This window comes from Coturnix japonica, chromosome 2 (genome assembly GCF_054131305.1).
Source record: "Coturnix japonica strain WE chromosome 2, WE-NBRP24, whole genome shotgun sequence".
Lineage (NCBI taxonomy): Eukaryota > Metazoa > Chordata > Aves > Galliformes > Phasianidae > Coturnix > Coturnix japonica.
Genome location: NC_140664.1, coordinates 47,993,504 through 48,009,054, shown reverse-complemented (window position 1 = coordinate 48,009,054; position 15,551 = coordinate 47,993,504). Strand labels below are relative to the sequence as shown.

At 40.4% G+C, this 15,551-nt stretch overlaps 1 protein-coding gene across 6 annotated transcripts in view; it reads right to left on the bottom strand.

The window, feature by feature from the left end:
* LOC107309950 (low-density lipoprotein receptor class A domain-containing protein 4) overlaps nt 1-15,551 on the bottom strand; it is a 298,561-nt gene that overhangs the window by 169,621 nt on the left and 113,389 nt on the right. For 5 of the 6 annotated variants that reach the window (XM_085539776.1, XM_032442618.2, XM_032442619.2 and 2 more), the window contains exon 4: nt 7,772-7,912. The exons of the other annotated variant lie outside the window; for it this stretch is intronic. In XM_085539776.1, the coding sequence (XP_085395902.1) occupies nt 7,772-7,912 (141 nt within the window). The remainder of the gene's footprint in view (nt 1-7,771; nt 7,913-15,551) is intronic. 6 annotated transcript variants of the gene reach the window in all.

Here is a 15,551-nt window from a genome sequence, read left to right as displayed (position 1 = left end):
ACCCTTACCATTGCTAACAGATCTGAATGAACAAAAGAATGATGGCTTTAAAATTCATGCAGGAAGACTCCAGAGCTGCATCTTAAACTTAGAGAGGCTTAGCCAGACCATTCCAAGTGCAGTGTACAGCATGACCCCTGCCAACACCAGTGTACAAGGAGGAAGCGGAGCAAGGAACAATGCTTAGTAACATGAACCAAAATAAAATCAACGCAAGTTGCTTGATGCCATTCTGTATGATTTCTGATGTGGTGTCTGAACACCTGTTAGTTGTGCATGAAATATTGTCTGACAATAACTGACACACAATTTGTTCTCTTTCGCTCTTGGGTGGGTGAAGAATTGTGCTTTTGGCATGATATCGTGCCGTGGTTTCTGTACTTTATGCTTAGGCCTGTATTTGTGGAACATTTCTGCTTCTACACACTTCTCATAGAGAGAAAAGTTTGACAAAGAGTGCTCCCCAAGTGTGCAAGAGTCCATCTGGCTGCCTCATACTGGCTCACAAGGAACTCCTGTCTCTTGCAGAGCCAAGCACACCTGTAACATGGAAAGCCATTCCATACCTGATGCATGGCATTACTCCTCTGAGTTTGCCAACTTGAAATTTAGGCCCTCTCTCAGACACATGAATGTCAGTCTTTGAGTCAAGATTTTAATACACTGTACGCTTTGAGAATATAAAATTCTCTTTTGCATCTGTAAGAAATCAGCAGCAGAAAATGGAGACAAGAAGAAAAAAAGGCATTATTAGACATGATCTTACTAAATTGAAATGTTTCCTACTACATGACGTTTCCTAAAAGCTACCAGGAACTGAAGGAGGGGTGAATGAAACGCATGTGAAGAACAAACAGAAACAGTTCTAACAAGTTCTGTTTCTAGATCCTTTTGATTAAAGGTGATACAACTGACTTACATAGCTCACAAATGAATAATACAGCATTTCAGAGCTCTTGGAATTCCCACACTTGAGTCTGCATGGCACTGAGCTTTTCTTTCTTATCTCATTAACTGTACAAATATGATTAATGTTCATCTGGAAACTTTGTGAAATGGAAATTCCTCACCAGGAGCCACATTCAGCTTGTAAGCAGATGCAAATACCTGATGTCGTACTGGCATATTTCAGGGCTGTTACTGGCCATGTATGCATGTCTGGCTTGTCCAAATTGCTAACAGCAGAATGCTCCAGGAGAAAAGTGAGTACATTCCAGCATTACCAAGTTCCTCTGAAGTTTTATGACAGGATTCAGAATACAGAATGAGATCAGCAGCCTACTTCAGTGCTTACACTAAACGCCAGGAGAAATGGCATTTTTAAAAGTAGACACAAAATGCCAATGTAAGAAAAAACGAAGAATACACCTTTACTCTTCCCTTTTTTCAAGAACAAGACCAGTTTAAAGTACCTCAAGAATGAAGGCAGCATTACAGGCTGAAAGCAAACTGGATATTCTAAATAACAAGTTATCTGTCTGGAATTTGGTTTTACGTAGATATAAAATCTAGAATGTCACAACTTATTTTGTGCCACAAAACCCAGAGGACCCTTAGTGACCAAATGAGTCACCATATGTATTAATTTTTTGTTGTATTTCACCAGTCAAAAAAATACTCATCCCTCCAGCTACATCAGAAGAGTTTTGCTTGCTTATCATTAACTATCCTTAGAGACAGAGAAAGGGAAAGTGGCAGCAGTGGCACATGGTGTCCCTTTGGCCATGCAGTACAGGCAGCCCCATGTGCCCTCCGCTATACCCACTTGTGCTGTGGGAGCCACAGTGGGCAGCAAGGACAAAACTTTCCACACCAGTGGGCCACATCCAGAGAAAGGCAGCAGTACTGTGCTTCCAGGTGTGCTCTACCACAGAGCCAACCGATCAATGTAGTGACTGCACAGTCCCACACTCATGCACACTCTACGGCTCTCCCAGCCACCAGCCCTGCCAGGCTCTGTATCCGAACAGAATCTCTGTGCATTGCCAGCGCATATATAGCTGAAATCAATAGTGCCGTAACACCGCAGCACTCCTTCCCTCTCCAAAGGTAGGGGAGCTTCAGCTGAAATCAGCACAGAGCTGCGGTGGGGAGTAGGCCCCGCTGCCGGCCGCAAGGCAGGCCCACATTGATTGCCATCTGATTAGAGGCAGTGTGTCCTGACTTTCCCCAGTCACTTAAGCCGGCGTCTCGTTGCTTGTCCTTAGAGACCACAGCTCCACTCAGGCAGAGAGCGTCTAGACAGTATTCATGATCCATCTGTCTGGCACAGCCAGGCTGATGACAAACTCTATTAGAACCGAAACAATTTTTTTCTCTCTTCCCTCCTCCCATCTCCCTTTTCCTCTGAGAAGCAGTAATCTGACACTGAAAATTACTATCATTGTTGCAATTCTCAAAATAGCAGTGCCAGACTTTCATTAACATCAACGCTAGACTGCTAAATATTTAAAGAAATGGATAAATTTCACCTGAAGTGGGACAGCCCGGCACACATGAAAGCAGAAGCACAATCAAAATGTAAATCTAAGCGGTTGTTTTTATCTGCGCGAATTCGGTGTCACAGTCAGAGGGGGATGCCAAAGGTCTCCTTAAACAAAATATTTTCCTTTGATTGAGCTTTTTGTTTTTCAAACAGACTCGTGCTCCAGCCCCCCGCAGATCCCTACAAAGCTGAGCGCTGACAGCAGTAGGAGGGGTGCTGAAAGGGAGAGCCAGGGAGCTGCGGTGCGGCTCCTTTTTTACCTCACCGAAGAAAATGAACTCCCACAGCAAGCCCTGCTCTGCCAAAACAGCCCCTGCGCATCGGCTCCATCAGCGCCAACAACTTGAGATGCAGACGTCATTTTCACTTGACGAGACGGATTCGTTTCCCTGTTTTATTGTTCTCCAAATGCTCCTACGTGTCAATATTTGTGTTCAATATGCCCGTGAACACTGGCGGATCATAGCAAAGTCTTCCCGTGCTGTTTTCTGCAGAAAAACAAACCCGAATCTCCACCATCCCCAAAAGTCACAATGCCACTCAATTAGAGGAACTTCAATTCTGCAGTCTACAAGCAGACCACAGACTACACCTCCCACTTCCAAATCTAATTTACTTCTAGCGGGACAAGGCAGGTTGATCATTTGTTACGAAACAAAGGGAAACTCTAACAAATGAACTGTGTCCTGCTGGAAACACATGCATTGTTCCTATTCCACAGAGCCCAAATTCTTCATGTCACGTGCAGCTGCAGGCTGCCCACAAGACCAGGTCTTTCCTATGCTTAAAATTCTACAGTGAGCTGTGTTTTTCCAATCACAGCTTCACACACAATATACTCAGTCTCAAAACAAAGTTTAAGACTAGTCACCTTCATCAATACATATTCGTGGTCGAGTGAAATAAAAACAAGAAATGAGCCTTTCAGGAGCTGGCATGGGCTCCTTGAAAAGAGGCTACCTGCAGTAAAATAAAGAGAGCTCGCCGAGCGACCTCACCTAACCTACTACCCTGACACATTCCGCTCTGATGCCTTTGCATGCCTTTTGACCTACTAACACCTACTGGATGGCAACTTGTGTTGTCTGAAACCAGTTTCTAACTCACATGAGCTAATAGAGCCCTTGAGTCTCTTCATGCCATAAAGAACCAAACCTCAAATGTAGCAGCATTAGGAAACCTTACCTACTAGTCAGGAGAGGAAAATGAATAAAACCAAAGGCTGCAGAAATGCAGGATTTGTTTAACTTTGCATACGTGCACCTCACTAAGTTCAGCAACATTCAGAAAGACTGAATTAACAGCCTCCACACAGAGACAGATGAGAATAGCAAGGAGAGATGAACACCCAGCCTATGGGATTAATCTACGCTTATCACAAAGCCATTGCGTCTGCTGTAATTGTAAGATCCAGGGAGCAGGTCACCCACAAAAAGTATCTGTCTATGCTGTTGCTCATGCAATGTAACTAAACCAAACAACAAGCTGCAACAAGACATGCTGGATTTGGCTGCTGGCAGGAACACAAATGAGAAATGCCTCAGTAGCCAGGAAATGTAAGTTACCACTTACTTGGGCATACTGCTGAAATAAACTGAAGCGGGGCTTCCCTATGAAAGCTTATTTAGACGTCGTGTGGAGGCAGTCTGTATGTTACCATGAAATGAGATTATTATTGCTTCTTCAGGACAGAAGGTCTGAATACAGTGGGAGAAAGGGATTCTTTGGGGAAAAATAAGTCCATGGGAAGAAATACCACACTAATGCTGACCTGGTCTGGGTAAAGACCACAGCAGTTCCAACAGACAACAGGCAACCTTGTTCAGATGTATACCAGCACACACACTGCTCTTTTCAACAGTGTCCTGCCCATTCAAGAACTGTGCACAAGAAGACGCAAGAATACACTGACACATAACACTAACCAGTCTAGAAATTAACACTTAAAAAATCCTGTTTTTCTTCTTTTTTGATTCTCCTGGCAGTAATTATTTCCTTTTTACAGTGCTGTGTTACCTATCTACTTGCCACTACGCAGAGGCCAACTGACGTACGTATTTCTGCACTGGAAGGCAGCATCACCAGCTAGGACATTTCTATCACGTATATTCTGGTACACTCTGACAGAGATTGCCATTAAAATCATTGATGAAAAGCATGGAAAAGTTTCATAATTCAAGATGCTATCCCTTTAAAGCCTGGAGACCACACTTCCACAACTATTCTCTATTTCTTTCTCAAGGCTTGAATAGGCCAGTACAGCTGCCTGCCACGTTCCTGGTGACTTTCCTTCCTGTTACCAGTTGACAACAATTGCTACCATTTAATAGAGAGAACATAAAAAATATCATCAATCCTCATTTCTTTTAAATATTGTTTACAGCAGTAGCATTTTTCTGCTTGGCTTTCATCTTTTTTTCTGTTTGGTTCACCCTCAGGTCCACCATTTTACTATTTAATGTATTTAATTTAGTACAGAAGTCCCTTCATCTACCAGCATGTGTCACACAGTCGCCACTGCAATGAAAAAGTAGTCACTATTGAGGTCCAAAAAATTCAACAAATAACCAACCACCCCTTCTGCCACAAGGGAAACAAGAAGTTACATACTTCAGGATGCCCTTACCAATAAATGAAATATTTCCTCTTCAAGCTACTAATTGGCCCAGTTGTTACAAAAGTAGCAGACAACAAAACTGTTTATGTCATTATTCCACTTCACTCAGCACTGGGGAGATCTGAAGTAGCGGAACTACCACTCTGGACACTGTATTTTATAAGGAGTCAGATAAAATGAACAAACTAACAGACTTGAGGAAACATTTTAAATGAAATAAGTTGGTAATTTTACTTTCTAAGTCTTCCAGAGGGTAACTGAGCTGCCTGCATGGTAGCCATCTTGACACACGTAAAAGGCTAATATGAAAGAAGCAGACCATGCTGAACTCAGCTCCTGTGAAGCAGCCAACTGCTGCTGAAGGCTTCTTAGAGACAAATTCTGTCTAGTTTGGTGTGGGTAACCTTCATCTTCTTGAGGCAAGAGGAGCACCAGCTAGCTTCCTGCATGGCTGCCTTTTAGGCCTGCCTTTCTTCTTCAGGGCAGAGAACTGCTCAAATGGCCCAGGGGAGAGGTAATTTGAGGGACATTGGGAAGTCTACCAACCCAGGACCAAACAAGTAATGATTTGAAGATTCCAAAGGCCTTTATGGGCTACTGAACAATGGCTCAGTCCATGAGGCTTTAAGAAATCAAATGCACCACGTGGATCCCACTGAGGAACTCGGAGGGTGTCCCTTGGTGCCTGCAGTGCATCCACACACCCCCCAACAGCCACCCCAAGCATCACACGAGCCTGTACAACAGCCTACAGTGCAGTCTCCATTAACACCACCAAATAAGGAAATAAATGTTCGTACCCAGAGCAATTACAGTCTCATGCCTGTAATATCACCAAGCTTGTACAAAGATTTCCAAAATATGTGACAGTGCCCCAGCTGTAGCTTGTTTCCAGCACTATACCCGGTCCTTCCCCCCACCTGCTACCACACAGGTTTTCCAAGCTCCTTTTGGTCAAACAGTTGTTGACTCAGAGACAAGGGGGCCCAAGGAGGTTGTGGATGCCCCATCCCTGCAGGCATTCAAGGCCAGCCTGGATGTGGCTCTGGGCAGCCTGGTCTGGTGGTTGGCAACCCTGCACATGGCAGGGGGGTTGAAACTGGATGATCATTGTGGTCCTTTTTAACCCAGGCCATTCTGTGATTCTATGATTCTAATGGAGAAGATGCAGTGTTTCAGTCAGAAAACCCCCCTTCTTGTACTTTCAAGATCTGCACGTACAAAGTATGCGGCAGTGTTTTTTGACAACTTAAAAGCCAAAGCTAGCCTATATTCATGGGGAAATAAATGTGACGTTCTGATCTGGACCTGAGTGCTTTTGTATGACTTCCATTACAAAAAACAAAACTGAAGCAAGATAAAATGAAATAACATAAATGCACATATGCAGCATTACTATTTAAAAACACTTGATATCACAGCAGAAGTACAAGATTAGTCATTTAAAAACATGTTAAATTGAAGGTTAGAGGGAAAAAGGGGAAGGGAGTACATCCCACACCTGTCAATTTTCTGCTATCAATTAACTCCTGTGATTATAAGATGTTTAATATTGCATGTGTTCAATGCAAAAATTACAGATACATGCTGCTTGTAATTTCTATTATTAATAGCAACATAATTAACACAGATATTTCATAGCCAGTCACAACTAGAGATCAAACAGCTTTTCAAGAGCCGTCATTATTGGCAGAACACCACCAATGGCAAGCACTGCTAGACACTTCATTCCATACACTAGTTTCTCCACCAGACGCTGACCAGTGGAGGAACCTATTGATCTGTGGCAAACAACTGTCAATCATATCAGAAAGGAAACGGTTTAGTGAGCATCTGACAAATTGTCATCCTCCTAATATATGTAATGCTTGTTTCTACTATCCATGCATTAAGTAAAGCACTTCTGAAAGAACAATTCTCATCTTTTTAGAAGTAAATATTAAGGTAATGCAGTACCCCAGTATATGACAGGAAATCATCACAGTGACAGCAATTCTCTTGCACCTGTAGACCAGAATCATTGGAAAACTTCCCTTCTATTCATAAAGCTGAATTGTGGTTTAAAAACAGTTGCAGAAGATACAAAAAACAAAATCAAAATGTGATTTTGGTGTCCATCAGTGAAGGCAAAGCACTGAGAGAGGAACTCTGTCACTTCTGAGATACTCAGGCACCGCAGAACAGCAAGTAAAGCTATTTTAAATGCATACCTCCAAAAGCTCAGTGAGCTACCAAATTAGTGCTGATCTCTGCACTAATAAAATACATACAATTACTGAAATGGCTTCATTAATAGTCTCAATAGCATGCGAAGAACATCATACACACAAAGTACAAAACATTTTTCAAAAGTGGAAAACAACTGGAAAACTTTTTTTTTCTTTAATAGCTTCAAATATGATGCTTTCTTTCTCAGAAGCCACTTATAACTCACACAGATGAAACCTCTTTACCTGCAACACAAACTCCACCACTCCCCTCCACATGACCTCAACTTTCCAGATTCAGACACCCACAGAAAGCATGTTAGACAGTGCTGCTGGTTCAGTGCTCTGTCTCAGCTTCCCTAGATACGATACAACAGACCAAGTTTCTGAAGACACCAATTTCTGAGGTAACAGACATATGCCACATACACATACAGGTGCACACGAAGAGCAAGTACTCACAGCTAAAGATGCCTGGAGGTGGATGCTCTGTTACAAGCAGACAGTTCTCTTCATCACTGTTATCCCCACAGTCATTCTGTTGGTTACAAATCAATGAACCAAGATACAAGCATTTACCACTGGCACAGGTGAATTTGCACTCTGAAAGGCAAAAAGGAAATCAAAACAAAAATTGATGAGGAAATCAGTGTTTATCTTCTTCACTACCTAGAATGACTGATATTAAAAGCAATCGGCATTCTTCACATAGATGCTATCTTGGTGGATGGGTCTTTCATACTTCATCACCAAAGTAAATAATGCAGTATTTGTAAGCACTGCAAGTATGAATGATGTCTGACTATAAGTGATAAATTTTAGATCACTAGAATCAATCCACTAATAAACCAGATTTGCCATTTGGAAAATTCAGCTTATTTTAAAAATGATAAAGGATTTTTCTAGTTCACATTGCTTGCAGTTCACTTACAACACGGACTGTGTTCTCACCTATGTTTGTGCAGCACTTCATGTATGTGGGGCTGGACAGCACTGGGAATAAATATAATCATTGTCCCACCTTAGGAAAAAGAAGCCTTGCCCAATGTAAAACAGCATCAGCTGTAAGGCAGTAGTTAGTCTGTAACCAGCAACAATCCCGTCCAGACACAGACAATTATTCCTTATAACTACCTTCCCAAAGCCAATCTGTCGGTCTCCCAGTTAATTACAATCAAGCGCTCACTGCCTGCACACTGAGCACACACATTTCATTTGCTTTTTTTTTTCTTTTAGAAGGAACTCTAAAACCTCCATAAAGCATCTGGATGCTGTATGTGGGCTTACTGTGTTCCTTTACATTTCATTCACTGCAAAGAAATGAATGGTTTGCTAAATATGGTTTAGTCACAAGGAGGAATTCCTCTGAGATCAGGTATTTAAACAAAAACATCATTACCTCAAGCTCATTTTTAACCACTCTCCCTTTTTCCTTTTGTGCCAAAGGATGTAGTCTGCCTAACTTATCACACTGGACTGATCCCCATATCCTCAGAGACCACGTCAAGGTAAAGCTCCTCACCTTGTCTCCCTCTCAAATTTTTAGCTGACCTGAGAACTACATACTTACCTGCTCTGGGTGACCAGGATGGACAATGGCCATCCTTGGCCTCCTGTTTACTGATAAAGATTCACTGAGTTCCATTAGGAGCAGGTGGAATTAGAGCCTAGGGTCTACTCGTGGTGGATGCTTTTCTTTAACTTTCTGAGCCCAGTCAGACAAGGCTTCAGTCTGACTTACTTGTCCTCTGTCTGAAATGCTAATAGCTCAGTATTTAAACACGGAATTATGTATTGAGGGTGTCTACTTGGTCGATAATTAAAATTCCATTGCCCTTCAGCTAAACTGATCATTTAAATGTCACCTCTAGAAACAAAGCTTAATAGTAAGCATTTGAGATATAATTAAGAATTATTCACAGAAACATAAATACCATTATAAAAAGCTTTTTCACTAGGCTTGTTCCAAGGATAAATTACACTACTGACACAGAAAAGAGGACGCATTATATCTAGACAAATTATAGTATAATGATTACACCTTTAGCATGTTGACAAATTCTGGTGATTGTCATTCCGAAGCAATGGCAAAGTAGATGGAACTAAAACCAAGAAACACTCACATGCCTTTTATTTAAAGTAGTTTGGGCTGGCTGATTCTGCTTAAGAGAGATGATTTTTATCTTCAACATGTGTTCATCTCCAGCAGCCTCAACAGGAGAGTTCCCATTAATCTTAACAGCACAAGGACTGGACTTGCACTGAACTGAGAAGACAGGAGCTATAGCTAAAAAGACCCTAAAGCAGTTACTGAGGCTCGACATTTGCACACTTGTATATGAAGTACAACATAACCATGGTAATCACTGGGGGGCATGGGGGGGTGGGGGAAATAAACTGGGAAGGGGAATGAAATCATTTTTGGTAGCATATTTGCTTTGTAGCTACAAGTGATTTGCAGGCCTCTCTCTGAAAACTTCACCTCTCAAGTATTAATGACATCTCCGTACGCATACCAGCAAGAAGTTGCTGCAGTAAAATATATGCATCAACATGTGCAACATGTTAAAATGCTACTTAAGAATATAAATAAAAGCTGTAATATGCTACATAAGAAACACAAGCATTTCCTGTGTGCTTAGAATATGTATTTGTATTGCACTTGGTCAAACTGCACTTAAAAATCAGTGAGTATTTTCCTAAGTAAAGTCCTCAAGATTTATGAAGTATTTAAATTATTGAGTCAACTATTAAAGTATTTTTCTGCATTCCTCATCCTCTTCACCAATGACAAAGAACTGAAAAGCCATTTAAGGCCTTGACTAAAGAGAGTAAGCCTTTGAAACCCAAGAAACTAAGAAGGCTATTAAACACTTACTTTTGCAAAGGAGACAGAAAAGATCTGTCTCAATACACCACACTTAGGGCTCATTTTTGCAAACTCACGAAGTAAGAAACTGGAACAAGATAAGTGTAAAGCTGTCCTGGAAGATCAGAAAAGTTGGCCCGAAAGGGTTCGGTCTTTGCAGACATTTTAAATGGACACAACAGAAAAGGCAGAATGAAAATCACTACAAATTGCTGAGATGTTCTCAAAATTAGAGTAGCAACTGACATGCTGCTTTCTATTTGAAAGAGAAGTATTGAACACCACATTGCTTGAAGTCAAAATATATAGCATGTCACTATGGCCACATTTTTCAGTTCTTTACTGTGTCCTCATGTTCAGCCCTAACATAAAGCCTTCCACATTCCCCTCGTGGCTGATATAAAATGCTCAAGCAAGATGTCAACTCAAAAGCAACTAAAGCTAAGAACTTTGAGTTTCTATTTGCCACCAGATTATGGTCTTCAGACAACAGACCACATGAAGCATTAAATTTTTAGTAGTTCAGCATGAAAGTGCTGTATTTTAACAAACATTATTGTAAGAGGACTAACCAGAGAGAATTTGTGATATAAGTTTGTTGTTGTTTTTTTTTTCCAGATAACACATTGCATTGAAATTTGGATTCAGTATTCCATAGCTACTTGCCTCTTCCCCAGGACATGAACATCACCATTATGAAAGTGAATTAAAAAGGAGAAAAAGAGTTCTGAGACCTCTTGTCCCCTGCTGATGTCCCCATAGACACTGGATGGTCACTCTCTATACTACAGGAATTCTTCATTCACTATAAAAACCTCCATCTCAAGCTATGCCATTACGCTGTGCTGGGCCTGACCGGGATGGAGTAAACTTTCTCCAAAGATGAAGCAAGCCAAGTAAGTCTTGCTTGGAAATATGGCTGAGATAAGATCCATTCCAAAAGAAGCCATGCAAAAAAAATCATCATGGAGTGGCTTAGAACTGGGAAAAGCTAAAATTGATGCATACATGAGATCCCAAAGACACCCAGAAGTACTTGTAAAGAGCAGTCTAAGCAGTCAGACAGCTGACATTACACACAGGACAGCACTTTCCATGTCCTAAGTCTAGAACTATCCAACAAAGCCTTTCCAAGTATCTCCAAAAAGGACTTCTCTATAGAGGTTTGGTTCATTGTGTCTTCCTTTATATTAAATTAGGAAGAGCACTGCTGATGAACAGTGGCAGAAATAGCACTGTTAACATCAATGATAACTTCATACGCCATCTAACAAAATTTAATACCTCATGGAGAACTCAACAGTGCAAAACTTAACCTGTGTAATCACGTTCCACTGAAATCTGAAAGACATTTTTAAAAGAAAAATGCACTGTAGGAACGGAACGAATGAATTAAACAGGTTATTCAGTGAAAACATACAAATATTTACAAATAGGGAGAATACCTAACATTAAGTTTTTGTGACCTGTGAACTGAAATTTGGTGCTTTAGACTAGTTTGCATGGTAAATATATTCAAACAAAGTGTGCTTTTTCTAAAACCAAAATTAACTCTTTTTCAAAGTCGGTTTGATGCAGGTAGTAGAAAACAAGTAATAAGAATTCTGTCAAAGTGAACATCAGTAAATAAACCTGCAGAGATCTGTACCAAAATACTGGAGAGACCTCCATGCACCATTGAGGAAATCCAGACCAGTCCAGACTAGACCAATGCGCCTAATGGCACACCAGAAAGCTCTTATCAATAGAAAGCCTTGTACTTGGCTTGTCTAGACAAGAGGAGGGGGAAGAGCTCCAGCTCTGAAAACAAGCCAGCCCGATCCTTCTTTCACAACTAGCATTTCAAAGCTATGCAGTTTTCCTCTTCATTTTCAAGTGGCAATTAGTGAAACATCAGTAGGTTGGTCAGCAAGGCTCTGACTACAGCTAAACTTGAAGCAGATGACAGCTATTGGAGGTTGAAAAACACAGCCCTCCTTATAATTACAGCTTACTGCATTTGTAATTACGTCTGGAGCATAATTTGAAAATGCATCTTGCCAATATACTGATTCTTTAATACGAAGTCTTAATAGACACACTTCCAGGTGTAACTAGGCTCTCTTGGAAAAAATGAATGCTAAGGATACTATGATGTACATATCCCAGTTTTATAAACTCCGTGTATGTAGTACCAACAAGCATATTGCTCACAAATTTGAGATAGATGCTCACAAGCATAAACCATCTATGTACAAATATTCATTAGTATATGAATGAATGCATTTAAAACCATTAATTGAAGGTTCTCTTTCAGCTGCAACAGCAAAAGACGAATTTGCTTCATGTTACAAAAAGAATTCTCTCATTAAGAGGATTTTTTGCTGTAAAATGCAAGATGTGCTATTGTATGTGACTATTTTACGCTTTCTGTGCCTATCCAACAAGATAATTTTATCCTTGCATTCAACTTAATTATTTTAGACTTCATTTACACTTGACTTCATACATATGAAGAGCATTCCTATTGTTTTGTCATCGCACTTACTGTAGGGCATTTTTAATTACAGCTAAGTGCTGTTTGTTTTGGTAATGCAGGTCCAACCACAGGCCAAAAAAAAAAAAAAAAAAAAAAAAAGCAATGAAGTGCCATATTGAAAAAATATGGTGTTTTAGGCCACTGTTCTGATGCATGTCACAGCTCTTTATTTAACAGGTCTGAGATCGTTATCTGACCCAGGGCCATAATTCTACTCCATCCATTCAAATAATAAAAATATGTATACACACAGCCAGTGAGCTAAAACTTACCACTGAACTACAGTAAAACAGTTCTAACAAACAAAATGAGATCTTAAATTATATCCAGGACTGGGCCACACTCCCAAAATGCAGTGAATTGGTAGCAGCGCTGGCAGTACAACCAGCAGAGGGTGATCAAATACCCTAATGGAGTAACATAAACCGAAGGCGAAAATCCCTGCCCCTGGGTCAATCTACATTCCAGAATAAAGGCCTAATTTCTGATTTCTTAAATAAGAACTTCATTTTAAATATGCCAACATATTTCTTCATACAACCATTCAGATTTCAACACTTAACAGCCTGAAAGAAAATAGGTTTAAAGGGTATAATCACCTGCTGTAATGTTAATAAGAGGCAGAAGTAAACTGGGGAGGGTGGGAGGTGCATGTTTCACCAGAGATTAAAGAAATATAAACCACAAATACCAGACTCAGTACAATAAAGCCCTGTTCAACCTCTGATAAACATCTGTCTGTGTATTATTTTTAATATCGTAGATTGTAGCTTTAGAATGGGAAATAAATCATAAATAGGAGGCAGTGTACACAAGGAACATGTTTATTTGGGAAAAAGCTTTGTTAATAAGGAAGATGGCAGGCTGCCACACGATCTAATAAAACTCCACTGGTGCAGGGAAAGGAAGGATAAATAGGTCTTTACAAAACAAAACAAAACAAAAAATCCACTTCATAAAAAGAATGCCAAGCAGAATACCAGCAAAAAATGAAAGCAGGTCAGCCTATGTAGAATAAGAAACAGAGCTGTAATACACAAGGGTCTGGCCTCCCATCTCAAAGCTTCATAGAGAACAGAAGACTCTGTTCATAGAGCAGCAGAAAATGGAGAATATGAGATGTTCTCTGCCCAGAGGAGACTGCAACCTTAAAAACATGCTGTTTGAAAGGTTGCTGTTGATTCTAAATCAGTTTCATCTGCCCAGTTACTACCCTCTTCCAGTCTCTTGCTTTTCCAGCAACTGTTTTTCTGTGTTGTTCTCAAGGCAAAGCCTGTCACAATGCAGTTACACTACCTACTATTTATGCTAATACATAAAGGAAATAAACATAATATTCTTACATTCCGGTAGCAAAATTTGCTATTCAGTTCATCACTTCATGGACACTAGGACATTTGACTAGGCTTATTTTAATTAACAGCCTAATTGCATTAAACATCATGGGGAAAACTGAAGGAACTCCTTTATTTTTGTATTTTTTCAGAGAATCAGTTTTCACCTGTAATCATTCTTACTCATATGTACCCACGTCTGATGTGAAAAGAAACAGAAAAGCCTGTTTCTAGAGTCCTTCAAGAGTATTATGAGAAGGTTTTCCATTAGCACTGACAATTTTCTACATCTTCACCAAATTCAGAAGACTCAGTCACCGTCTCATCCATGCAATCAATGAGCCTCCCCTGCCTCATGGCTGGAACCAGCATCTGCCTTGAGCAGGTCCGAACAAGAAGGAAAAGCCAACAGTTCTCATCACATTACTCATCTCAAGCTGACAACCCCCTCCAAGGTGAACTTGAAGACCATTAAGCTTACCCAATTAGTCAGTTTTTGCTAGGAAGGGCAAATAAAGGAATGGTTGATTTACTGCCATCTTCAGGGATATATTTTTCTGTTTTATTTTTCGTTTGTCTTTCTATAAAATGGCAAGACAGTATGAAAATGCTTCAAAAACACTTGCAAACAATATGTCAAGACCTTCGTTCTATTCTGAATATATATATAAATCTGCAGCTTGGCTCAAAATGTCCCCTTATATTCTCCCCTCCTCTTGGAAATAATATGCTTTTGATAATTTGTCAACAATCATTCATTTCTTAATTACACTAAATCAGATCCTATTTTACTTCCAGTCAATTACAAAAAATAAAGAAAGATATAAAAATTGCATATTATAGTAGACACACTTGATCATACCCATTTTAAGGCTTAAGTTCATTGCAATGCTAATCCACAGTCTCAATGCAGTCTTTATTTTTAATCCTCAAATTTGTCCTGTATAATAATTTGGACATGGCCGCGGCAATGCTTTAATAGTGTTTTATTTAGCATATCTTATAGTTCAGAGCCTAAAATCTGCATCACCTCTGATCTAAGTCTGGTTGTTGGTTTTTTTTTCCCCAAAATACAGGTACTGATGGTGGCTGGCTGCCCTTCTACCGACTTGCTTTCCTGAACTGCCCTCTCCCCACAGCCCAGCCTGGCCACAGCTGCAGCCCCACAGCCCAGCCCTGCCTTTGGGGGCTGGCTCTGCCTTCATGCCCCACAGCGGTGTCCCTTCTGGCTGGGGAGGTGGGATGGGCCTGGCTGCCAACGCCAGATGTTCCTCTATGTTCTATCAAATTTCTCCCAATCAAGTATGTGGAAGGTGCGTTGGTGATTCAGCTAATGACACTCTCATTTTCAGTTGTGAAATTGCATGAAGAGACGATTAAAAATACATTAAAACTGTACCTTATAATTTTTGTCAAGCACAATGTCATTATCACGGGCAACTGGAGATGAGAAGAAATTGGTATATGCAAATGAGATTTTCTTAACTTCTCGTTCTCTTTAGTCATAACTCAAAGAATTCC